This window comes from Somniosus microcephalus, chromosome 3, assembly GCF_052327205.1.
Source record: "Somniosus microcephalus isolate GS21.2 chromosome 3, FLI_Smic_1.0, whole genome shotgun sequence".
Lineage (NCBI taxonomy): Eukaryota > Metazoa > Chordata > Chondrichthyes > Squaliformes > Somniosidae > Somniosus > Somniosus microcephalus.
The window spans coordinates 297,302,428-297,329,756 of NC_140989.1; the positions used below are offsets into that span (position 1 = coordinate 297,302,428).

The 27,329-nt window shown below is 47.2% G+C and overlaps 1 protein-coding gene across 1 annotated transcript in view; it reads right to left on the minus strand.

Moving 5' to 3' along the window:
- The window catches only part of scp2a (sterol carrier protein 2a), a 206,450-nt gene that overhangs the window by 88,878 nt on the left and 90,243 nt on the right, over positions 1-27,329 (minus strand). Inside the window, exons 8-11 of the mRNA XM_085982811.1 lie at positions 26,004-26,090; positions 24,355-24,505; positions 10,436-10,583; positions 7,991-8,098 (exon numbers count right to left, since the gene is read on the minus strand). Coding sequence (XP_085838937.1) covers positions 7,991-8,098; positions 10,436-10,583; positions 24,355-24,505; positions 26,004-26,090 — 494 coding nt within the window. The remainder of the gene's footprint in view (positions 1-7,990; positions 8,099-10,435; positions 10,584-24,354; positions 24,506-26,003; positions 26,091-27,329) is intronic.

Below are 27,329 nucleotides of genomic sequence, written 5' to 3' on the forward strand. Positions count from 1 at the left end.
GGTGTTCCAACAAGGACTTGGGACTCTAAAAGGAGTAAAGGCAACCATAAAGATTGAGGATAACGCAACCCCAAAATTTTTCAAGGCCAGACCGGTGCCATACGCGATACGCCCAGCTGTGGAAGCTGAACTGGAGAGTCTGGAGCGTTTGGGGGTGCTGTCTAAGGTGGACTGGAGCGAGTGGGCCACACCCATCGTTCCTGTAATGAAGAAAGCATTGAGCAGCACACCTGGGGAGCCAAGGAAGGTTCGCATCTGTGGGGACTTCAAGGTGACTGTGAACCCAGTCCTGCACACAGTACAGTATCCGCTTCCGCGGATAGAAGATATTTTCGCCTCACTATCTGGAGGGAAACGTTTTACAAAGATTGACCTGGCTCAAGCGTATCTACAAATGGAGGTGGAAGCATCATCTAGGAAATACCTCACGATAAACACTCACAAAGGCCTTTACCAGTACAACCGACTGGTATTTGGGGTAGCATCGGCCCCGGCTACGTGGCAGAGGACAATGGAACAAGTCCTGCAAGGGATCCCGGGGACCCAGTGTTATTTGGACGACATCCTGGTTACGGGCGAAAATGACAATGAACACCTTGCCAATCTCGTGAGCACCTGGAACAGGTGCTCACGAGATTGCAGGAATATGGGCTATGAGCCAACCGTCCCAAATGCGAGTTCTTCAGGAGACAAATCTCGTATTGTGGCCACATGATTGATGAGGAAGGGTTGCATAAGTCGCCAGACAAGATTGAGGCTGTAGTCAAGTCTCCAGCACCAGAAAATGTGTCGCAACTGAGGTCGTTCCTCGGGTTGGTGAACTACTACCATAAGTTCTTGCCGAATTTACCTACAATTCTGCACCCACTGAACGCCCTCCTTCAAACTGGCGTAACATGGAAATGGAGTGATGAGTGTAAGCGTGCCTTTCAGGAATGTAAATGCCAAATCACTTCAAAAGAAGGATTGGCCCACTACAACCCAACACTACCGATTCGGTTGGCATGTGATGCGTCACCTTACGGCATTGGAGCGGAGCTGTCACACAAATTCCGTGACGGTTCAGAGAGGCCAATAGCCTTTGCATCGCGCTCGCTAACCTCAGCCGAGCGTAATTACGCCCAGATTGACAGGGAGGCCCTCAGCCTGGTGTGGGGGGGTGAAGAAGTTCAATCACTATCTGCACGGGCAGAAATTCACCCTACTGACTGATCATCAACCCCTGGTCTCAATTTTTAACCCAAAGAAGGGCGTTCCGGTGATGACGGCGCAACGGCTGCAGAGATGGTCACTTTTTCTAGGGGCACATCAGTATGACATAGAGTACAAAGGTATGAAACAACATGGAAACGCTGATGGGCTGTCGCGCCTACCGTTGCCTACGGCGGAAGAAGCATCTGCAGTGGACCCTGTGGAGATATTCCATGCGACCATAGTCGAATGTTTGCCTGTTACAAACGCAAGTATTGAGAAGGAAACCCGAAATGACCCGACACTCCCTCGGGTCTATGATTTGACGGTGAAGGGATGGCCAGCATATGGCGACTCACTGTTGCCAGCATTCTTGCCAAGGCAGGAACAGCTGTCAGTGTGCCGGGGAACCTTGATGTGTGGATCCCGAGTGGTAATTCCACCCAAGTTGAGAGATAGAGTACTCAATGTGCTTCACGAGGGTCATCTGGGAGGGGTAAAAATGAAGAGCCTAGCCAGGGCGTTTGTGTGGTGGCCGGGAATCGATAAAGAAATCGAGGATATGACCAAGAGATGCACAGGATGCCAGAAGGTCCAAAACGCTCCACCACAGGCCCCGCTACATCCATGGGAGTGGCCCTCATCTCCATGGCAACGGGTACACATTGATTTCGCTGGTCCATTTATGGACTCAATGTTTCTAATCGCTGTGGACGCCCATTCGAAATGGCCAGAGGTCATTAAAATGTCCTCCACCACCACAGAGAAAACTATTGCAGTCCTAAGGACCATCTTCGCCAGGAATGGGTTACCAGAACAGATCTGTTCCGACAATGGCCCACAGTTTGTGTCTGAGGATTTCCGGAGGTTCCTGAAGAATAATGGGGTGAAACATTACACATCTGCCCCATATCATCCAGCCACAAATGGATTGGCTGAGAGGTTTGTTCAGACCTTTAAAAAGACCATAAAGGCAATGTATAATGACGACATACCACTGCAACACAAGGTGGATAACTTCCTGTTTGCTTACCGGAATGCGATACATGCAGTAACCAACCAAACTCCAGCCGTACTGTTTTTCAACCGGAGGCTAAGATGTCGCTTGGATTTGCTCAAACCAAATATAAGACGAGATGTTGAGGATAAGCAGTTCCAGCACATAAATGAGAAGCCAACCAGGAGCTTCAAGATAGGGCAACCAGTCTTGGCCCGCGACTACCGAACAGAAAAATGGCAGCCAGGCACGATATGCACACAGCAGGGACCACTAATGTACACAGTGGATGTTGGAGAGAGCATCGTGAGACGCCATGCTGACCAGATTCTAGAGTCACAGGAACAAGCCAAACCTGTACCACAAGCATGTGCATCTGGTAATGAGCCCAAAGTACAGATTGCGTCTACCTCAGAAGCAGGGGTATTGGAAGCTGACGAACCAACCAATGACAATGAGCCAGAATCAACTCCACCACCAGAACAGGATACTCGAGAAAGGCGCTATCCAGTCCGGATCAGGAAGCCTCCTCAAAGACTGAACTTATAAATCACTATTTCAGTTGATGTATATATTACTGAGGAAATTGTAATTGTAATTAGTTATTATTTAGTTGTTAAATGAATGTTATGTACTGTTTATCTAAAAGGGGAGGAATTGTTGTGTATGTACCTTTAAGGGAATAACTGGTCTTAGACTGCAGTACCGGCAGTGACCACCCCTGTATAAAAGGCCCTAGCAGGCTTCTGTAGTTTCAGTTTCAAGCTGCCTCTTGTTCAGTAAAGTACCTGTTAAACTGTTCTCCCGAAGTCCGTGTATTATTGAGGCGCGGACTTTACACCAGGGGACAGTGATGTGTGGATCCCGAGTAGTAATTCCACCCAAGTAAAGGGAGAGTGTGCTCAATGAGCTTCACGAAGGTCATCTGGGAGGGGTGAAAATGAAAAGCCTTGCTAGGGCTTATGTGTGGTGGCCGGGGATCGATCAACAAATCGAGGACCTAACCAAGAGCTGCTCAGGATGCTAGAAGGTCCAAAATGCACCACCACATGCCCCTCTACACCCATGGGAGTGGCCCTCCTCTCCATGGCAACGGGTGCATATTGATTTTGCTGGTCCATTCATGGACTCAATGTTCTTAATAGCAGTGGATGCTCACTCGAAATGGCCTGAGGTGATAAAAATGTCCTCAACCACTACAGAGAAAACAATTGCAGTCCTACGGACCATATTTGCCAGGAACGGCTTGCCAGAGCAGATATGCTCTGATAATGGACCACAGTTTGTGTCCGAAGAGTTTCGGAAATTTATGAGAAGGAATGGGGTAAGGCATTACACATCCGCCCCGTATCATCCAGCCACAAATGGATTGGCTGAGAGGTTCGTACAAACCTTTAAAAAGGCGATAAAGGCCATGTGCGATGATGAAATTCCACTACAGCATAAGGTGGACAATTTCCTGTTAGCCTACAGAAATGCGACACATGCAGTTACCAACCAGACCCCGGCCATGATGTTCTTTAACCGAAGGTTGAGATCTCGTTTGGATTTGCTCAGGCCAAATGTGCGAAGAAATGTTGAGGATAAACAATTCCAGCACATCAATGAGAAGCCGACAAGGAGCTTCAATGTAGGACAACCAGTCTTGGCCCGTGACTACCGAACAGAGGAATGGCAACCCGGAACGATATGCACACGGCAGGGGCCATTAATGTACACAGTGGATGTCGGGGAGAACATTGTGAGACGCCACGTCGACCAGATCTTAGCGTCACAGGAACAAGTCAACCCCATGTCTCGCGTCCCTGGGGATGAACCCGACATACCGGTAACATCTACCTCAGAAACAGTAGCAGTGGAAACTGATGAAATAACCGACGAAAATGGGCCAGAATCGCCTCCGCACCAAGAACAAGAACCTCAGGAAAGGCGCTATCCAGAAAGGATCAGGAAGCCGCCCCAAAGACTGAATCTATAAATGGAATATTTCAGTTTAATGTGCATGTTAAAGTGTTAATTGTTATTTGAACATTATGGGTACTGCTAATCTAAAAGGGGAGGAATTGTAGTGTATGTACCTTTAAGAGAGAACTACTTTTACAGCTCCTGTATACTGTAGTACCGGCAGTGACCACACCTGTATATAAGCCTTGAGCATGCCTCTGTACTGTCAGTCTTTAGACTACCCTCCTCCAGTAAACACCTGTTGATTGTTAAGTTACAGCCTCCGTGTAGTTATTGGAAAACATCATACTTTAAGAATCACGGATTCAACATCTAGGGTAGAGAATTCCAAAGATTCACCACCCTCCGAGAGAAGAAATTTCTCCTCATCTCAGTCCTAAATGGCCAACCCCTTATTCGGAGACTGTGACCCCTGGTTCTAGACTCCCCAGCCAGGGGAACATCCTCCCCGCATCTGCCCTGTCAAGCCTTGTAAGAATTTTGTATGTTTCAATGAGATCACCTCTCATTCTTCTAAACTCGAGAGAATATAGGCCTAGTCTACTCAATCTCTCCTCATAGGGCAATCCCCCCATCCCAGGAATCAGTCTGGTGAACCTTCGTTTCACTCCCTCTATGGCAAGTATATCCTTCCTTATGTAAGGAGACCAAAACTATACACAATGCTCCAGGTATGGTCTCACCAGGGCCCTATATAATTGCAGTAAGACATCTTTGCTCTTATACTCAAATCCTTTTGTAATAAAGTCCAACATACCATTTGCTTTCCTAATTGCTTGCTGTACCTGAATATTAACTTTCAGTGATTCGTGTACAAGGACACCCAAGTCCCTCTGAACACCAACATTTCCCAATCTCTCACCATTTAAAAGAATATTCTGATTTTCTATTTTTCCTGCCAAAGTGGATAACTTCACATTTCTCCACATTATATTCCATTTACCATGTTCTTGCCCACTCGCTTAACCTATGTATATCCCCTTGCAGCACCTTTGCATCCTCCTCACAACTTACATTCCCACCTAGCTTTGTGTCATCAGCAAACTTGAGAATGACCTTAAAAATTAGAGCCAGGTTATTTATGAGAGAAATCAGGAAGCACTTTTTCCACACAAAGGCGAGCAGAATTTTGGAATTCTCTCCCCCAAAAAGCTACGGATGCTGGGACAATTGGAGCTTTCAAGACTGAGATTATTAGATTACTAGATTTTTGTTACATAAGGATATCAAGAGATATGGAGGTAATGGAGTTGAAGCACAGATCAGCCATGATCTAATTGAACGGCAGAGCAGGCTTGAGGGGCTGAATGGCCTACTCCTGTTCCTATGTTGTTATGTCCTATGTTCCAAAGCAAAGCACCGATGATTTATTTATTTTTGTGCAATACTTTACACATATCCATATAGCATTGCATCAGCAATTGAGATGTGACAAACAATAACCTATTTCAGGGAAGATTACTATTAACTTCTCATATTAAAAGTGAGTGTGCAGCATATTAATAAAGGGGGAAAAATTCGTCCCTTTAGCGCCGCCTGATGGCGCTATTGCGGCGTTGAGAGTTGTAACGACAGCTCCTGTTGAATCCAGCACCGCACGCTAAATCGGGACCCCCCCACCCGTATCGCTGCTGGTAACAGCGATCGCCGGGACACTCACTGAACGCCCAATCTGCCAAATTGTTTCTTGCCACTTACCTCACCGCCTGGAGTTAACAACGACAGGGGGAGCTGACGTGCAGCACCAGGAAGCCGGCTCCAGGGACGTTATTTAAAGGGATCAGCCCCAATCACTCGCACCTGACAGGTTAGTGAAGTTTCAGTGCCTGTGTGTTAGTTCCTGATACTGCAACAGTTTTATTTAGTCATTTGGTATCAGGAGTGTTGTAGCAAGTAGAAAAGTGCTAAATTTATCAACCTACAACACTTGTTAAAAGTCACGAGGGCTATACTGGCAGTCCACCTCGCCCTCCAGGATCTACGACAGAGCGAGCGGAGGCAACGAGGAAGACAGGAACTTGTGCGCAGAGGGAGGAGGAAGAAGACGAGGAGGAAAAAGACAAGGAACAGGGAGGGAGGGAGGAGGCAGCGGACAATCGGGCTTCCGGAAAGGTGACCGGCACATCAGACTCAGATTTGAATTAATGAAACCCCAGATCCCCGTTGCTCACCACATCCCCATCCCTGTGTCATGCCCTATCACAGCATCCTCCTGGGTGCAAAGGTGAAATGAGAGAGACCACAAAATAGTCCAAACTCTATTAATAAATTTATGCATCAACATATCACACATACCACATGCATTCTAATAACTAATGACCCTTGTGCCTGCCATAGTTGAAGAGCTGTCATTGTGTGCAAGGTGTGAGATGTGGGTGTGAGTGTTGCTAGGTAGGGATTGTTGGTGGGTGAATGCTGGGGATATGGTACATTGAGCAGTGTGTGAAGCTTGTGGTACAGCTGATGGTATGTAGCATTTGTTGAAGCCTTCACTCACCCTGACCATCCGTGTGAGCTCATTAAACTTCCTCCTGCACTGGGTGTGATACCTGGGGTCCATAGTGCTGTCCGTGACGTGGTGTGCCACCTCCCTCCACATAGTCCGGCAGACTTGTGGTGAGGGCCTCCTGCCAGTTGATACAGTACTGCCTGCCTTCTCTCCACCGCTAAAACCAATGCCCCCAAAGCTTCCTCGGAAAACCCCCGGGCTCTCTCCCTGGGGCGGCGATCTGCCATCAGCATTTGTAAATAAGTGCTCCTTCTCTTTGTCCTTCTTCTTATGGTTGTTGAGGCAGCTGTACACCCAACAATGCTGAAAATGAGGTGCATCAATGGACCTCCCGTTTAAGCAGTGAAAAAAGTCTGTGGCAATCATTACTTGCATTTAGATTACACCCGATATTGGTCCATCTTTTCAGTGTAACGCCAATGGGCTTGGCTTTTTAGACTAGATTTATGGCTCCAATCATTTTAATGAGGAGTGAGGACGAATTTTGCGTGCAGTCTGGATGATTTTCACCTGGCGCTAATTCACCATTTTTAGTCAAACACTGCCCATTCCTTGGCTATAACAAATTTCTAGCCCAATATTTCTTAAGAACATTTTTTTTGTCAATCTTCAATAAAAGAACACCATGTGTACTTATTCAAAAACTGTAGCTACAGCTGTAAAGGAACCGAGCACCCTCAGAGATGGTTTTCCCAAGGCTCTTCTGCAGCCAGCAATGACACCAGCGTGAATTTAAGCAGTCAGCATAAGCTAGTTTTTCTGGTTGTGGATGGGCTGATGCTCTTCTCACCAGAATAGACCAGCAATGCTGCTTCTGAAGTACAGGGCTATATAGACATTCTTCAACCATCAGAGAAAGTCTATAACCAGTCAATTAAAGTCACAATTATGACTTTTAAATAACTTGCACACATAGTTGCCCCTCTGTTGCTATCAGTACGATAGAATCCTTCCCATGAAAATAGGATGGATTCCACAGCACCAAGGATCCCGGCACATTGCAGAACCATTTAGTGTACAAGTGATTCTGCAATATAAAGGGAGCATCATATCCTGATTTGTGTTCAAGGTTTTATCTATGCATTGCTTTATTGAGTTGTGCTGAATAACAATGTAGGCGGCGGGATCTACCTACTCTGCTGTGACCTGCTTCTAGGTTCACACCAATTCTGTTCTGTAGCTCACATTAGGACATCTACAATGGTAGCTTCAGGTAACCATCTCGGATTTCCTTCCTTCCTTGCAGATTATTGCAGGTTACTCACTCTCAATTAGCAAGCAATATTGCAACACAGACCAATATTTAGAATATTTGTATACAGTAGTACCTGTAGCACCTAACGGATGTCCTTTTGATATCAGTCCACCACTTGGATTTATGACCCATTTTCCACCATACGTATTATCTCCTTTGTCAATCAACTCTCCAGCTTTACCTAGAAAAGCAAATACCAATCAGCAACAGGCATTAGAAACTCAGTATACAAACATTAGATATTTTTTAGGAGACCAGTGTAGTTGACGAACAATTATATGAATTCAGACATTTTTTCTACATTTTAGTGACTAACAAAGTTGTATATACTTTTAATTTTCAGTCTCAAGTTTGGTAGATCTGAAAGTATTTCTCCAACTGCCATCTAATTTTTTTCCCCTCGTCCTTCCCTCCTCCAGGTAGTGATTCATGCTGACATGCAATTGCACAAGTGAACTCCGATACATCATCCGAGTGACCAATCGTTAAGAGTCCAGATGGTGAATGCTGTCACGCTATTTAATTGTGGAGACCATCATAGCCAAGACAAATCCTGTCCTCAACATCTCCATTATGAATCACTGAGCAGCAAATCAGAAATACAACCTCTGGCTGATTTTTCTGTTCTTTTGTGGGGAAAGTGGAGCTAATTATTACACGCACACCACTATTCAGACTGAGATTGGCTAACTCAGTACCAAGCTAGGACATTTCTGGTCTGTATGGTTCCATTCCAGACCATGTGATGGAAATTACCCAGTAAGGAATCAGGAAAGCTACGAATGGAAAATTCTATAGACACATAGGGCAATTACCTTTCCCGTAAAAAGATTATCAACAGGAAGATCAGTTGTGCAGCTGGTTAGCGCACTTATCTCACTTCTGGAAATAGAGTTTGAAACTACTTAGATTGATGGGATGAAAGTCAATTATATTTGATGGCTCCACAGGCTTTAAACCAGTTCCAACCACATTCCAAGTGGATGCATATGTACAGCATAATTCTGTGCAAATGAGCAATTCTACTTAAAAAGGCCAAATAGAAGCAGGTATAGCATATAGAAATGTCACCTTCATGCAATGGAGCAGGGGGTGCTCCTGTAAGGTTTGGGTTAAAGCTTGTTGTTAGGAGAGAGTAAGGGGGGGTAATTCAGATTTTAGATCAATGACTTTGGAAGTCAGGGGGGAAAGTTAAAGAACTTTCCCTAAAGAGATTTCATAAATTGGGCAGAGTCCATGCCAGGGCATGTTGTGCACACTGTGTGCAAGGAGCAGGTTTTGATGGCTTTTTTCATTACATACTTTCTTACATTTCTGAATTGAAACCCTTATTTAGCCAGTTCTAAGTGCGTATCTGAAGAAAATGTACAACAATGAGACTTGTAGCTAACTATTAGGCAACTGGTCCCTTCAACGTGAGCAACACAGACTCCAAAAGCTATAAAGGTTCACACCTCTGCTGCTGTAACAGGGATAGCAACCAAAACAGGGGGAAAGAATCCAAGAGAAAGGTAGAAAGAATAAACGGAAAAGAATAAATAGGCCAAGTAACCTTAGTACCCGTAACTCACAAGCCTAAAGAACAGATCAATAACAGGAAGCATTATATTTCTTAATAACCCTCCAATCGCATCATTTATTCATGGTGTGGAGATGCTGGAGTTGGACTGGGGTGGACAAATCATTTATTCAGCTTACAACTCCTTGGGGTAAAAATTAGGTAGCATCCCGAAAAGATTATCGCCCCCGCGGCCGATCTTCCCAGGTAGCGCCCCGAGAGGGAGGAGGGGTGCTACGGGAAGTGCCCCGCGTCCCTCTTCAGGCGCTGCAAGCCAATATCCCGGCGATACGTGCCCCAGCATCACGAGCTGCGGCACGTCGCACTGCGGTACTGCAGGCCTTCCTCCCCTTATTAAAGGGGAGGGGCCTGGCGCAGTGTGTCCCGGCGCCCAGCTGGGCCACCAGGGATCGGGAGTGCCGGCAAACGAGCCCAGCACTCAAGAGAAGTGCCGGGCTCACGGAGAGCAGCCGGCACCCCGTGGGGGGGCTTCACGGGGGCCGGGGACAGCAACGGGGGCAGGTGCTGGCAGGTGGCCAGCAACAAAAATGGCCGCCCGCCACCTCCCCTTTAACTAGTGCTGCCCCGGCCGCAGGTAGGCCCCCGTGACCCTGGCGGACATTGCGTCTGGCGGTAAGTCGGGGGGCGCCACCCAATATTACAGCCGGGGCACGAGCGGGGCTCTGCGCACGGCGATAACGTCATCGCTAACGGTTTGCGCCGCCGCTAACCTCCCGCTGAATTTCACAGGAGGCGTTAGCGGCGCCGCGCCCAGACGCTAGTTGATTTGCACCCCATTAGCGCCCTCTTAGGAGGTGCAAATCAACTGAATTTAGCCCCCCTTATTTTTATTTTACAGACACATTGGCATGTGGGAGGAATAACTCATTAATGGAACCATCAGAAGTCAAGTTACAATACAAATAAGGCATTTGATAATTAAGCTAAACCAATACTTACCTTCAGAACAAAGCCCAAGAGCTTCGTAAGTAATGAGCTCATTAGCTGAGAAGCAGTCATGAAGCTCAATGACATCCACGTCAGTAGGCTTGAGACCAGCTTTCTGAAAACATTTTCTTGCTGCCTCCTTGGTCATGTCAAAGCCAACCTGTAAAGTGAAAGTAAGCATAGGTCTCTTTAATTTTCTCCCTTCCTCTCCTGAATGTATTGCCCTGTGTTGAGTTAGTGAAACACATGTCAGTAGCCATACAGTAACTTGACCCTACTGGTAATTCAAGACAAGGAGCATAAGGCAGCTATTTAACTGTAGGGGCATCAGGCCTGATCATGTCCTTGCTCAAGGTACACACATATACACCTTCCAGTAGAGACTCTGCTGATTTCTCCTTTCTAGCTCATGAGTGCAGAGGTCAGTGATGCTGCTCCTGATACCACCTTTGCTATGATTAGTTAGCTAGGCACAGATTAGTACAGGTGAGTGAGAAGAGTCGGTATGGCTCAGTTCTATAATAAATGGTGCACTTACCAACTGAGCCCACTGGGGAGCCTAAGTCAGTCATTTTACTGGCACAGATTTTATAAGTTTTCCAGTTACCAACAGTGATTGAACTGTAACGTAGCCACACAATCCTGATCAGACGAGTGCTTGAAATCCAGTATAAATAAACAAGAACCCTAATTTTAGAATTAATGAATTAATTAAATCAGGCATGCTTTTATCTTCCTGGGTTTCTAATAAATCAATTGGTCAAAGAATAAATATCAAACATAAAACAAATATATGGTCCCGTTCAATGTTCCCTATAAGCTACACGGCGCTCCAGGGAACCCGCGCAGCTGGCTTGCTGACTTTTCAATGTAAAAACCGTGCATGTGCAGTATTTTGAACGGCCCGCGCAGCAGGGCCAAAACAATTACAGGGATCATTGGTCCCCGTTCCTCAGTCTGTTCACAACTGAGCTGAGATTAATTTGAGATTATAAGGTGATTGGCAAAAGAACCAGAGGTGACATGTGGAAAAAGTTTTTTTACACAACCAGTGGTTAGGATTTGGAATGCACTGCCTGAAAGGGTGGCGGAAACGGATTCAATAGTAGCTTTCAAAAGAGAATTGGATAAATGCTTGAAGGAGAAAAAAATTGCAGAAATATGGGGAAGGAGCGGGACTAAATGGATTGCTCTTCGAAAGAGCCGGTGCAGACTCGATGACCCAAATGAGCTCCTTCTGTGCTGTGGGATTCTATGACTCCAACATTAGAGAATGCTTTGATTAGCACTGCTTGTGGTCATTATACGAATTGCCAATAAAATACTGGACTTTTGTTTTGACCGACTACCATAAACCTGCAGTAATGCAGCCATCCCTCTATTTTATTGACACTGCTATGGTCACTGTTCCTCTGAACTTTCTTTTCTTTCCTAAATTCATCATCACAACACTCCTCCTTTTCCTCATCTTCAGCATGTTGAAATCAAGACTCATTGCACCAGCTCCTTGACTTCATTCTGTCCCAGGTTCTCAAAACTACGGAACTGCTTACCTCTGCTCTTCCTACATTCTATAGTCTTTTAAAACCCAAGCTTAACTGCAGTTGCTTAATTTATTTAATCTTCACTCCTGCTCTTTGGTGGTGTCCCGAGCTATTGACCTTAGTCCTCCACCTAGGTTTCTAAAAACAAAACTTGAGTGGTTCACTGTACAGCTGCATTACATTCCCCACATTACAACAGTGACTACACTTTAAACGTACTTCATTGGCTGTAAAGCGCTTTGGGACGTCCTGAGGTTGTGAAAGGTGCTATATAAATGCAAGTCTTTCTTTATTACAACTAAAGTAGGTTTATCAACTTTCCAACATTCAATGGCAGTATTATGTAGATCATGATTGACTGCCCTACTGCCCGAGGATTACAATCACCCAGATATATGAACTGTCAGTGAATCCTAGCATTTCTCTTGCTGTCTGTTATTAGAGAGAGGGAGAAAGCAAGTGATCATTGTGGGGCAGGCTACCCAGCATTTACAATGACAGTGAAAGTTCTGTTACAGATTTCAGGCCTGTGGTTTTAATAGACAGCTTTCACTGTCCCCATAGATACTCTTGGTTTTCCTCCTTCTCCAGTGAGAGCAAGAGACATGGGGGGAGAAATTGGGTGAGTAGCGCCACCTGTTAGCGCCTAAAGAGGCAGGCAGTGGCTGTAGCGCCACTGGCTGCGTCTCCCGCGATATTCAGGAGGGGCACTAATGGTGGCGTTAGCCTGTTGCGCTGCGCCGCCACCGATGATGTCATCGGTGTGCGCAGTGCCCCATTCGTGCCCCGTTCGTGATATTTGGTAGCGAACAGGGCAGTTGCGCCATTCGCTACCCGCGCCCGGTTCACGGGGCCTTACTGTGCCGGCAGCGGCGCAAGTTAAGGTGGAGGTGCGGGGCGACCGCTTTTTCGGCGGCCGCCTGCCAGCACCTCCGTCCCCGGCCTCCTAACCCTCCCTCCCCCCACGGCATTGCCGGCTGTTTCCCGAGAGCCCGGCACTTCTCCTTGGTGCCGGGCTCATTTGCCGGCACTCGCGAGCGGGGATCGCGCTGTTGCAGGCACCTCCCCCTTAACAGTGGGAGGAAGGCCTGCAGTACCACAGCGTGCCGTGCCGCAGCGTGTGGCGCTGCGGCACGTTGCGCTGCGATAATCAGTTTCAGCACCCTAAGAGGGACGCGGAGCGCCTCGAGCCTCGCCCCGTGTCCCTCGAGGGGCGCTGAAACTGAATTTCTGGCGATCGGTATCACTCCGATCGCTGCGCTAAATCCTGCGCTCAGGCGACTTTTGCGCCACTTTGGCGCCCCAACCCAATTTCTAGGCCATGATTTCCAAATTCCACAGCCAGGCAGGTTGTGAAGAGAAAAGAAAAAGTACAAAAAATGAGAAGGAGAAAAGAAGAGAGGGGAAAAAATTTCTAAATAGGAATATAGAATAAATGCCACTTGGCCATTCCTCAGTTATGGATGCAGCTCGCTGCTTTTAGATATGTACTCAAGTGAAAATCTCACATGTAGGATTTGTCCACTGTTGACAATTTTAGGCAAGATTATTTTCTAAGAGCTACATGGAATAAATTTGATTAATCATAAATCGGGTACCTATTCCTGGACCGACTCATTCTCACCCTTAAAATGCCACAAGTGGTTCAGTAGAACCCAAGATTTAGCTCCACAAATGCTTGCATAGTAGATGAAGAAACATAAAACTACATTTATCTCTTTTTTATAAAGACCACCCTATTTGTCTGATATCACTTTACTTAACCATGTGTTGTAGCAATTAGGGTATTCATAAATTATAATTGATCAAAATAATAATATGGTGGTAACTTATAGATAAACCTACAATTTAGGAACAAAAATATATCTTGCTGGCAAATAAATAATCCATACCAACTATGTCTAAATGAGATCGAAATAAAGCCAGCCATTAATATAATGAATATGCTCCAGATAATAATCTGCTCTCTGTCATTAGGCCTAAAATCTTAAGTACAGCAGATGTTTTTACATTCTGGAGTCCAGTGCCATCCATCTGTAATCTCAAGAAGCTTTACTAGGTTCTTGTGTCTGTGAAGAGCAATAATTTCACTAATGTTTCTTTACACCAAACGTTTCCATTAAAACAAAAGTTTATGGATAATGTAAGGATTTACCAATTTCAAAGGGCTGGGTTTTCTGGCCGGAGGTGGGTTCATGTCGGGTTTGGTGTTTGTCGGGTTCCGGACCCGCTGCTGGTTCCATCCGCTCTGAGATAACTACTTTGAGTAGATTGGGTTTATTTAGCCCGCTGTGCATGTTACCCGGCCCAATCAGTGGGTGCAGGTCTGCTGCTCACCTTTGAAGCAGTTGTATTTAAAGGGGCCCAGGTACCCTTTGGCTTTCATTTACATTGTGATGCTCCGGAGTGCTGGTGTTTGCCAAGATGACAGCACCTAAAACAAAGGCTGCTCCCCGCTTTGATGATGTTCTTGTGGAGGGAGTAAGAGGGCGCAAGGAGGTACTGTTCCCTTCGGTTGGAAGGAGGAGGCCTCCTCAGCACACCAAGGCAGCCTGGCTGCAAATAGCTGAGGAGGTGAGTGCGAGGTCTATCTTTACACGCACCTGGGTCCAGTATAGGAAGAGGTTCAATGATCTTCTGTGTTCAGCAAAAGTCAGTATAACAGCACACTTACCTTCATTCTGCTGTGCCTGTCTTCACATCCCCATCAATCTGCATTGCCAACCCTACTCCTGCACATCCTAACTCACCCCAACATCCCTTGCACCGTCACCCATCCCTCTCTCCCTATGTAAGAATCACATCCCCATCTTTCTATGCACCCCTCACACTCACTTTCAATGTTATGCCATGACAACAACTAACAAGGAGGGAACTTGGTATTGGCACCTCACTCCATCAGAGTCTCCCTCTAAACATCTATCCTATTCATTCTTTACACTCATTCCATCACTCTCACTAAAACTGCACTTCTGTCCCTCATTGCAGGAAAAGAAATCCCACAAGGAGAGGGAGAGAACAGGAGGCGGACCACCATCCGAGGCGCAGCTCACCCACGCTGAGGAGTCAGCTCTGGACATTGTTGGAGGTGCTGAGGAGCTTGAAGTGGGGGGGCAGAGAGATGGGCTCAGCCGAACAACCTGGTGACAGAATTATTTTCCAAACATCTGATTTGGCATTCAGGAGTGACTCATATGGGATCTGATGTTCCTAGAGGTTGAGTGCTAATTACCTGCACAAGGGAATGTGTGTGCAACCTACATATCGCATGTCTAACTCATGTCTTTACTCTCCCACAGGACCATCAAGAGCCCCCCTCCCTACTGTCCAGGAGGAAGAGCAGAAGGACTCCTCAGAGGAACCTGCAGCCGCTGAGGGAGCAGTGTCAGCAGAAATGAGCACACCCAGCACCAGCGCAGATACGTACATCTCGGTGGGTCCAACACGAGATAGAGTAGCGTTGTCACCTGGTGTCTCACAACTCACAAGTGAGTAAGAGCAGATGGTGGAGACAGGGACAGCAGTGGAGAGTCCGCGTCGGAGACCACAGGACTCTCCTAGCTTTGCTGAGCTGCATTTAGACGCTGAGCCTCCGGGGCCATCCAGGAAGAGAGCGGTGCTGGAGCTTCAGGAACAAGTGCAGGAGTCTCTGACTGGGTTAGCAACCACGGTGACTGCGAGTATACAGAGAATGGAGGAGTCCATCTCAAATATGAGCAGCGCCATGGTGCAGACTCTGGCAAATATAGGTCCCGCCATGGAAAGGATGGCAATCTCCATGGAGGACATAAATCGCCAGACACAGGAGAACACGGTAACACTTCTAAATAGATGATCAGCTATGGAGGATAGATGGGCATCTATCGAGGAGAGAAACCAGAGGTACATGGACGTCCTTATGAGGAATGTCCTCATGGCCACACTGATGTGCAGCAAGGTGCTCTCCAGCCACGTGTTAGCACTGAAGTATGGGTGGCCCATGAGAGGGATGTTGGTGGAAGGGGAAATGGAAATGGGAGCTCCTCTCCAAGCGCTCACACTGCCATCCCATTGCCACCCTCTCGGTCAGAGCCCTAGATGCCTCCCTGGACACTGATGGCTGAGTCTGCCCCTGCACAGCCGCAGGAGGAGCAGACTTTGGCGGGGCCCTCACAGGCTCCACTACCCAGAGGGCCACCGCCAAAGGCGTCTAAGCAGGCGCAACAGGGAAGTGAGCAGGTTGTCTCTACATCTGCTGAAGCCACAGGGGAAGCACCATGAAGAATCACGTGTAAGAGAAAGCTAACACACAAAATGTCACAAGGATAGTCACTTGGGTGCTTTCATATAAATCAGTGTAACGTTTGTGTTCTTTTATTTTATTGTATTAAAGTGATGTGAATGTTTCAAAGCGTTGCCCTTGTGTGCTCACAATTGGAGGTGGCACAGCGAGGGGTGAGGGCACCTTTAATCTGAAGCAATGGTGGTGAAAGGGCTAGGTTTGCACAGTTCACTGTAGGGCTGCTCTATGATGTAGAAGTGAGGTCATGCGAACCTTCATGTGCATGTGGCAGCCACATGGCTGTGTTGTCTAAAGTTAGTTGTATCTGGCATGGATTAGGCCATCCCTTGCCTGATGGGCTGCAATGTGCTTGTGTGCTGGTCGCGCTGGGTCAGCTGCCTCCTCCAGGTATTCCTCATCTGCAACCTCATTCAGCTCTTCCTCCTCCTCCTCTGAAGAGGCTGTGCGCTTTGTGACCTGTTCCTCAGGCAGCGCTAATCACCGTTGCAGTGTGATGTTGTGCAGGGCACAGCAGACCGCGATGATTCTCGAGACCCTGGCTCATGCGTACTGTAGGGCTCCACCAGATCTGTCCAGGTATCTGAAGCTCATTTTGAGCAACCCTATTGTTTGCTCTATGACACTTCTGATGGAAATGTGGCTCTGATTGTAGCGCTCCTCAGGCTCGTTTGATGGCCTCCTCATCAGCGTCATTAGCCACGTCTTCAGGGGATAGCCCTCGTTTCCAAGGAGCCATCCGGAAAGGTCGTTTGGCGGAGCAAAGAGCTGAGGCACAGTGGACTGGCGCAGGATTTAAGAGTCATGGCAGCTGCCAGGGTACTTTGCACACACATGCATGATGCTCTTCCTGTGGTTACACTGCACGTTAAGGGAGTGGAAGCCCTTGCGGTTCACAAATACTGCTAGATTGTCATGGGGTACCCTGATGACCACATGGGTGCAGTCGATGACGCCCTGCACCTGTGGAAAACCATCCAGATTGACAAAGCCGAGCGCCCGCGTGGTAACACTTGCTTCATCAGTTGAAAAGTGGATGTAATTGGCGGACTTTGCAAAGAGGGCATCGGTAACCTGCGTGATGCAAGTGTGTGCGGCCGACTGGGAGATGCTGCTGATCACTGGAAGGACCCTGGCACAAAGACGTTGAGTGCAGTGGTAACTTTGACAGCCACTGGTAAGGAGTGTCCACCCGCTCCTCTGGGCTGCAAGTCTTGGTCCAGCATTGTGCAGATGTCAGCGATTACCTCTCGTGAAAGTCTCAGCCTCCTTTGGCACTGCTGCTCACTCATGTTGAGGAATCCTGTAAACCCTCTGTTGGGGGTATCTCCTGCGGCGTGGTGCAGCCCTGCGCTGAGGACCTCTGCCCTGTGCAGCATCAGGTGGCTGAGGAGAAGGTTGCCGCTCTTGTAGTTGGTGCTGCTGCTGTGCCTGGTTCTGCTGCTGCTGCGGATGATCCTCTTCCGATTCTGAGGACCAGGATGAGAGGGTATAAATGGTTCCCTTTCTGCTGTTATATCTGGCAGTTGAGGATGAGATATTATCAGGAGTAAATCAATGGGGAGAGAGCTTATTCTGAGGCGGTGACAGTGCATATCTAGAGTTCACAATACACACTTACAACCTCAATACAGCTCAAAGGTGTCCTCCAAATCATGAATTCAGCAACTTCGGCCATTTGAAAATGAACTGCTGCGATAGGTAAGTTTATATGCAGCACTTGCAGCTGTGAACTATTTAGCTCATTGGAAGATCCGACACACTCAACTGGCGTGTTTGCCGAACAACATGAAACGCGTTGAAAATGTGTGAAAATGGAATAACCCTGGCAAAATAGCATTTAACAAGGAGTTAACAAGCTGTTAACAACTTTAAATGTCTCTCCCGCTGCTTGGTGTCGGGTCTGCTGTGAAGGCGCAGACCCGACACTTTGGAAACTGGCAGGAATGCAGGTTAGTGGCGGGTTCCAAACCCGCCGTCAATCATTTTGAATTTACCACCTGACCCACCTCCAAACCCGCCCTCTGAGTGCCGGCAAAATCGCGGTCAAAGTTTTTTTTTATTCGTTCATGGGATCTGGGCGTCACTGGCAAGGCCAGCATTTATTGCCTATCTCTAGTTGCCCTCAAGAAGGTGGTGGTGAGCTGCCTTCTTGAACCACTGCAGTCCGTGTGGTGATAGTACTCCCACAGTGCTGTTAGGGAGGGAGTTCAAGGATTTTGACCCAGCGACGATGAAGGAATGGCGATATACTTCCAAGTCAGGATGGTGTGTGACTTGGGGGGGGGGGGGGGGGGGGGGGGAAATTTGGAGGTGGTGGTGTTCCTACGCACCTGCTGTCCTTGTCTTTCTAGGTGCAAGAGGTTGCGGGTTTGGGAGGTGCTGCCAAAGAAGCTTTGGGGAGTTGCTGCAGTGCATCTTGTAGATGGTACACACTGCAGCCACGGTACGCCGGTGGTGGAGGGAGTGAATGTTTAAGGTGGTGGATCGGGTGCCAATCAAGCGGGCTGCTTTGTCCTGGATGGTGTCGAGCTTCTTGTGTTGTTGGAGCTACACTCATCCAAGCAAGTGGAGAGTATTCCATCACACTCCTGACTTGTGCCTTGTAGATGGTGGAAAGGCTTTGGGGAGTGTTCCCATTTTGACATCCCTCTGTGGACCAGTATGCCACCAATCAGATGCTAGTGTTTGGGTGCATCCATGTAATTTTGTATTTGCCTGGAAGTCTTGGTGATGGTCAAATACTGATTTTTTTAAAACCATTCTAAGAGCAGTGTTCCACTACTGTTGCACTTCCCTATGCCATGTTGACTCCGTTTCAGGACTGGTCATCAGCTCCTACACGAGCATTAAAGTCACCCATGATACTGAGCTTGTCCTTTCTAGGAACCCATGAGATGACATGCTCTAGATCTTCATAGAATTCATGTTTGGTCTCATCAGAGTTTGTCAAGGTTGGTACATGGGTACTAATAATGGTGACATGCATCTTATGAGACATTAAAATATATTATCCACAATATATTAAATTTGATACATAGGGAGCATGTTTCATTGAAAACTCATTATAAGTACCTGCAACAACAACAGCAACATGCATTTATATAGCACTTCTCCCAAAGTTTCACAGAGGTGTCATTTAAAAAAAACAGATGCCGAGTCAAAGAAGGACACAGGAAGAGGGGTAACCAAAAGCTTAATCAAAGAGATGAGTTTTAAGACAGGTCTTGGAAAACCAGTGCTTCTAAACTTCCTTCCACTGTTCGCAATCCCTGGGATCTTCCGCCCAGAAACTGTAATTCCCCCTCTCAGTGCTGACTATCCCCACCATCTCCATCCCACACGCCAAGACCCCCCCTTTCACTGGCTCCACACCCATGACAATTGTCCTACAACTGCCACACTCCACCATCCCCCTACCATCACTTCCAGACTCCTGATACAACACTTCCATTACTCCCCATTTCCCCCTCCAGATGTTCCCAGAGCCCAGGACTACTACCAAACATTACTAAATTACAGACTCCCCCACCCTGCCCCTCCACCACCCCCAACACTGCCCCCCCGCCCCACCCCACCACCACCACCACTCCGCAGTATGCTACAATCTTTGACATCTTTCCTCTATCTTGTCTCCTGGATTTTTTAAAAGAGATTACATCAAATACATAGCTAGACAAACGTTAATAATCTCAAGGCAGAGATTTACAACTTTGACAAAAATACAAACACAATCACCTAATTCTAGCCCCAAAATACTAGCACTCCTAGAAAACTACATAATAAAAATCATAATTTTACTTATTCGAATCACTGTAAATCAGTTGCCCTGGTATTATGTTCTAAAACAATGTATCCTTTAACTCACCATGACCCACGAGAGATTGCTAATTCAGAAAGACTGCTTCTTGACCCCTTGTTGAGCCATTACCATGACATATTGGGTGCATCACTCTCCTCCTTTTAACCTGCATATTTTAATATATCACTATTTTGCAGTTGAAATCAATAGCACTGTGGAAGTCAAACCTACAGGCTAACACCCCTTAGCATTATATGATACTGTCACTTGCTGGAAGCAGCTAAGAAGGACAATATTGGACTTTTAACTACTTGAACATTTGGCTGTGACACTCAATACAGCTCAGCTTTTCTATGCGGCTCTGCAATCCATACAGCAATGTTAATGTTGCTTCATGGTAGGACAGGAACTGAACCTAATATCACAGGCTGGTTATTATTGCTTCACTCTTCCCTACCTCCTAGAATTTTCTTCTCTGCTGCTCTTTACAACATTGGTCCTCTCCTTCACCAAGGTTTCTCAATAATAATAGTTCCCTCATGTGGAACGCCACTCCCCCCAATAATAATAGTTCCCTCATGTGGAACGCCACTCCCCTCAATAATAATAGTTACCTCATGTGGAACGTCACTCCCTCAATAATAATAGTTACCTCATGTGGAACGCCACTCCCTCAATAATAATAGTTACCTCATGTGGAACGCCACTCCCCTCAATAATAATAGTTCCCTCATGTGGAACGCCACTCCCCTCAATAATAATAGTTACCTCATGTGGAACGCCACTCCCCTCAATAATAATAGTTACCTCATGTGGAACATCACTCCCTCAATAATAATAGTTCCCTCATGTGGAACGCCACGCCCTCAATAATAATAGTTACCTCATGTGGAACGCCACTCCCTCAATAATAATAGTTACCTCATGTGGAACGCCACTCCCTCAATAATAATAGTTACCTCATGTGGAACGCCACTCCCTCAATAATAATAGTTACCTCATGTGGAACGCCACTCCCCTCAATAATAATAGTTACCTCATGTGGAACGTCACTCCCCTCAACAATAATAATAGTTACCTCATGTGGAACGCCACTCCCCTCAATAATAATAGTTACCTCATGTGGAACGCCACTCCCTCAATAATAATAGTTACCTCATGTGGAACGCCACTCCCCTCAACAATAATAGTTACCTCATGTGGAACGTCACTCCCCTCAACAATAATAGTTACCTCATGTGGAACGCCACTCCCCTCAATAATAATAGTTCCCTCATGTGGAACGCCACTCCCCTCAATAATAATAGTTACCTCATGTGGAACGCCACTCCCCTCAATAATAATAGTTACCTCATGTGGAACGCCACTCCCTCAATAATAATAGTTACCTCATGTGGAACGCCACTCCCCTCAACAATAATAGTTACCTCATGTGGAACGCCACTCCCCTCAACAATAATAGTTACCTCATGTGGAACGCCACTCCCCTCAATAATAATAGTTACCTCATGTGGAACGCCACACATCGGCAATGCATTTCCTATTTGAGGTGCATCACTCCTTCCAAAAACAAATAACAACTCAAATTCAGCAAGAGCCTATTTCTTCTTTTATAGATGTAATGTCACACACAATGAATGACAAGAATTACAACCAGTTTATATATGCATGGAAAAAAACACAAAAATTGATCGTAACAAAATTCTGGAAATGCACTAATCAGCAAGATAGGTTAATGATTTGGGTAGCATCCTGATGAAAGATTCTATCCTGAACCAATCTTTTGCTTTCAGTAGCTGACTGAACTGCTGTGTGTACAATAATTTTATTTATGGATGTTTGATGGTTTGTAAGTTATTTTTAATTTTTCCCAATTGCAATCTGTCTTTACAGCTCACACAATGTTATCAACAAGCTGAGCTACAATGCTGTTGGTATCATGATTTCCCGGCTGGGTAATTAGTGGCTGGAGTTAATGTTACCGAGCAGAATCATTCAGCTATGCACGTTCTGGATGATCCAGAGTTCAGTTATAGCTCTTAAGACGCTGAAGCCAATTTTTGTTCCTGGCAGGATTGGGGTGGTAGCGCAGGGAAAAATGGCAGTGCACTACCTGCTTCTAAGTTCCCGCTGCCAATCCGCCAGCCGCCATTTCCATCCAATCCTGGAAATGGACAGCTGGAGCACCTGTTTCAGACAGAGCTATGAAAACCAGGGTCCTAGGACGTACAAAAGGACCACAAAGCAATTTTCAGGCACCAATGAGCAGTGCTTTCACTGGGCCCGCTCTGCCTATTCATACCTGGTGCAGAATGACTTAATCAGTGGCCCTTAAAGAGACTGCTGCAGCCCACCTAAAAAACAGCATGCAAGAGTTTTTAAAATGATGTGTGTGGTGTCACAATGCTCCTCCTGGCCCCACAAAAATCTTCCCACCTGCTGCCAGTCCTTCAGGAGCAAGGATGTCTTTCTACAGTTGTACAGGGCCTTGGTGAGACCACACCTGGAGCACTGTGTGCAGTTTTGGTCACCTTACCTAAGAAAGGATATACTTGCCATAAAGGGAGTGCAGCGAAGGATCACCAGACTGATTGCTGGGATTGCAGGACTGTCGTATGAGGAGAGATTAGGTCTACTAGGCCTGTACTCACTAGAGTTTAGAAGAATGAGAGGGGATCTCATTGAAATGTATAAAATTCTGACAGGGCTAGACAGACTGGATGCAGGGAGGATGTTTCCCCTGGCTGGGGGTCTAGAACGAGGGGTCACAGTCTCAGGGTTTGGGGTAGGACATTTAGGACCGAGATGAGGAGAAATTTCTTCACTCAGAGGGTGGTGAACCTGTGGAATTGTCTACCACAGAAGGCTGTGGAGGCCAAGTCACTGAATATATTTAAGGAGATAGATAGATAGATTTCTAGACACAAAAGGCCTCAAGGGGTATGGGGAGAGAGCGGGAATATGGTATTGAGGTAGAGGGTCAGCCATGATCATATTGAATGGTGGAGCAGGCTCGAAGGGCCGAATGGCCTACTCCTGCTCCTATTTTTCTACGTTTCTATGTTCCAGTGCCCTCGCTCCCCCCACCTGCTGCCAGTCCTCCAGTGCCCTCGCTCCCCCCACCCACTGCCAGTCCTCCAGTGCCCTCGCTCCCCCCACCCACTGCCAGTCCTCCAGTGCCCTCGCTCCCCCCACCCACTGCCAGTCCTCCAGTGCCCTCGCTCCCCCCACCCACTGCCAGTCCTCCAGTGCCCTCCCTGCCCCCACCCACTGCCAGTCCTCCAGTGCCCTTGCTCCCCCACCCACTGCCAGTCCTCCAGTGCCCTCCCTGCCCCCACCCACTGCCAGTCCTCCAGTGCCCTCCCTGCCCCCACCCACTGCCAGTCCTCCAGTGCCCTCCCTACCCTCACCTGCTGCCAGTCCTCCAGTGCCCTCGCTCCCCCCACCCACTGCCAGTCCTCCAGTGCCCTCGCTCCCCCCACCCACTGCCAGTCCTCCAGTGCCCTCGCTCCCCCCACCCACTGCCAGTCCTCCAGTGCCCTCGCTCCCCCCACCCACTGCCAGTCCTCCAGTGCCCTCGCTCCCCCCACCCACTGCCAGTCCTCCAGTGCCCTCGCTCCCCCCACCCACTGCCAGTCCTCCAGTGCCCTCCCTGCCCCCACCCGCTGCCAGTCCTCCAGTGCCCTCGCTCCCCCACCCACTGCCAGTCCTCCAGTGCCCTCCCTGCCCCCACCCACTGCCAGTCCTCCAGTGCCCTCCCTGCCCCCACCCACTGCCAGTCCTCCAGTGCCCTCCCTGCCCCCACCCACTGCCAGTCCTCCAGTGCCCTCGCTCCCCCCACCCACTGCCAGTCCTCCAGTGCCCTCCCTCCCCCCACCCGCTGCCAGTCCTCCCGTGCCCTCCCTGCCCCCACCCGCTGCCAGTCCTCCAGTGCCTTTCCCCCACCCACTTTAAAGGCGCCACTCCTGGCTCGGCTCCTTGGAGGAGCCGTCAGATTTCCCAATCCGGGCTGGTAGCTCATTGACATTATTCAAATGTGGCCCGACCATGAAAATGGTTCAGGCCTCGCACCAATTCCATTGAGTGGGCCTTGGGCTCGCAGTACCCATCTCCTATCCAAAAGGATCAAGCACATGAAACTTCACACTCTGTACCTTTAAAACCAAAAATCAGATCACCAGCCTGATTCCAGGCAAACAAAACAAATGTAATTTAAAACCTTAAAGGTTGCCCTAGTTGAACATGTGGGGCTCTGCCATTTTATAAAGATCATACACAATTCATGTGGTTTAACTGAAATTCTTACCGCCTTTATACAGCTGTTTTCTTGAAAGCTGCTAGCCAAATCGGTGATCATTTCCTGGGCAAGGATTTCGACAGCTTTGGACTCCAGGCCATGTCTCCGTACAAACTTCTCACTCGCCAGGACTGCTGCTCCTGCGCCATTAGATGTTGGGCTATTTAGAAAATAAATTTGACAAAATAAGCTAAAAAGAGGAAAAGCTTCACCACTTATTCTAGTCTGATTAGTTACAACATGGTGTGGAGATGCCGGTGTTGGACTGGGGTGGACAAATGTAAGAAGTCACACAACACCAGGTCATAGTCCAACAGCTTTATTTGAAATCACAAGCTTTCGGAGCGCTGCTCCTTCGTCAGGTGACGAAGGAGCAGTGCTCCCAAAGCTTGTGATTTCAAATAAAGCTGTTGGACTATGACCTGGAGTTGTGTGACTTCTTACATTAGTTATAATATGAGCAAACAAATATTAAAAAAATGGTGATAAAAGAGCTTTGTTCCAACTCAATTTTTTCCCATCGAATCCTGAATCCTGCTAAAAATGAGCAGGTGTTGGCAGCCCTCCAGTACCTCATCCAAGTGGTCATTCTTTACGTTTGACCATGGACAATAGTATCAGAGCATGAAGGACATCACCAGATATATCACTCACACACAGCAGGAGTCACTGACTACTCCTCCCCCTCCCTCCATCACAGGGTGTTGACACTGAGGCCAACTGTACTGTCTCTGTCATGGCCCTGGCTGAGATCACCTAACACAGCACAGTCAAGGTATCAAACTTGGAACCTTTAATGTGGCATTACAGTGCATTATGCTTTTACCCAATGATCCCTTGAGGAGCATATGGTGTGTTAAATTTTCCCAAGCAGCGTCTCTCAAGGGCCACTCTTAGTAACATTCCAACATCAAGGAAAGATTAATAGCTTGTTTATTTTTCACATTCACGTGTCAAAATGAGTGAGACTGGAGAGGTTTGTCTAACACATTGTGTTATGAGGCATGGCTCCATTGTTTCACTGCAAACCCAAGGCTTCAGCCTGGGATCAGTGGTAGCACTCTCGTCTTGGAGTCAGAAGATTGTGGATTCAAGTCCCACTGCAGAGACTTGAGCACTGAGGCGTACACTTCAGTGCTGCACTGGCGTGGATTCCCTCTACTAGAAGAGATGTTAAATCGAGACCCCGTCTGCCCTCAGGTGGACGTAAAATGCCATGCCATTTTTTGAAGAGTTCTCTCAGAATTCTGGTCAATGTTTAACCCTCAACCAACATCACTAAAACAGATCATCATTGATGTAAAGCGCTTTGGGACGTCCGGAGATCGTGAAAGGCACGATATATTTGCCAGTTCTTTCTTTCCATCACTTCCACTTTGGATGCTGTGATACCTTTAACTCCTAACAGTACTCGCTTGCCTTATGGAAAGAAAGGGAGAAGGAACAATGTTGAATCTCGGCTGAGTCAATATTCCACAGCTAGGCAGGCTGTGAATAGAGGCACAGAGGCACACGGAGCAGTCTTCCGATGAAGGGGAGGCTAGGAGACAAATGGCCCAAGTTATACTTTTAGCAACACTCTCCCTGTTAAATTGTATGCGAGAATTTTTTCTTTTCCATGTGCTACGCCAGCAAACTGAAAAATACCCCATTCTTACCAGCACTGCAGGAGAGTCAGGAATTCAAAGATCTGACGAGACTTCATCACCTGGTCAAGACTGTACTCCTCTTGAAACTGGGAATATCTAAACAAATGAACTACAATTAATTATAATTCAGAACGGGGTGAACTAAAAAAAACCATGCTAATCCATTTTTATACATTATACCAAGTTTATGATGATCTTGTTACACTGGGGAGAGCTTCTTCTATTGTCAAATTCTAAGGTGAAGCCACTTAAGATTTTCAGTTTTAGACAGGCCCACAAAAGTAAGGCTGCTGCAGTTGTAGAATTTTTAAAAAATTTGAATGTACATTCAGTTTATCTTATTGCTACTTGTTTCCTCTTACTTTTGCCCCACCAATCATCATGGTTCATGATCCTTGAACTTCTAGGTTGAATGGCCCCAGGCAAAGAAACAAACAATGATTCCCATGTTTCTGAAGCGAGAGATGAGGGAGGGAATGGAAGAAAAGAGAGGGGGACTTATTGGGCTGTATTTTGCGACACCTCGTACGCACCCGTAGGGGCCGCGCGAGTTCTGGGTTTAGGCATGCGAAGCGCATGCGCTAAAACCCAGAACTTGCGATCTGTCAAGAATCCTCTTGACAGTTCCTCCACATCCCCGGGAGATGGGCCTCTGCGGGTGGAGAGTTGCGCTATTTGCCCAACTTCTGCCCGCTGAATGCCTGTGAAATACTTGCGCCTGGTAAAAGCCGGCGTACGGCCTGCTTTTACCAGCATAAGAGTTTTTAAAAATAGAAAAGTAAAATTTTATCACTCCTTTATACATTAAAAACCTTGTCCAATAAGGTAAGTTTATTTTTAACCCCGTTAAAACTTATACTTTTTTTTCCCAAAAATTAAATTTTTGTTTCAAATGGCATTTTAATTAATTTTAAATATGTACTTTTTTTTAATTTAAATTTATTTCATGTGTTTGTGTATTTTTTAAGTGATCCCCATTCATACTTATGGGGTTTCCATGCATACACTTATGGGGTTTCTGTGCGTACACACGGAAACCCCATAAGTATGAATGGGGGTTCCCTTCTTTTATTGGTTGGTCTGGCCCACGTGATCCCAGGGGCGCTTGCGAACCGCCTGCACAACTGGGATACATGGGCCTCTACCCACGCGTACCCGGAGAAGCCCGGGATCGCAAGCCTCCGTACCTCCGGGGCCACCAGGTACATTTATGGATTTTTTACAAGTCGGAGGCATCCGCCCACAGGAAGCCTCCGATCGCAAATTTTTGGGCCATTGTCTGTGGTGGACAAGAGACCAGAGGTCAGGTCAATCATTGAGATGGGAAGGTGGACA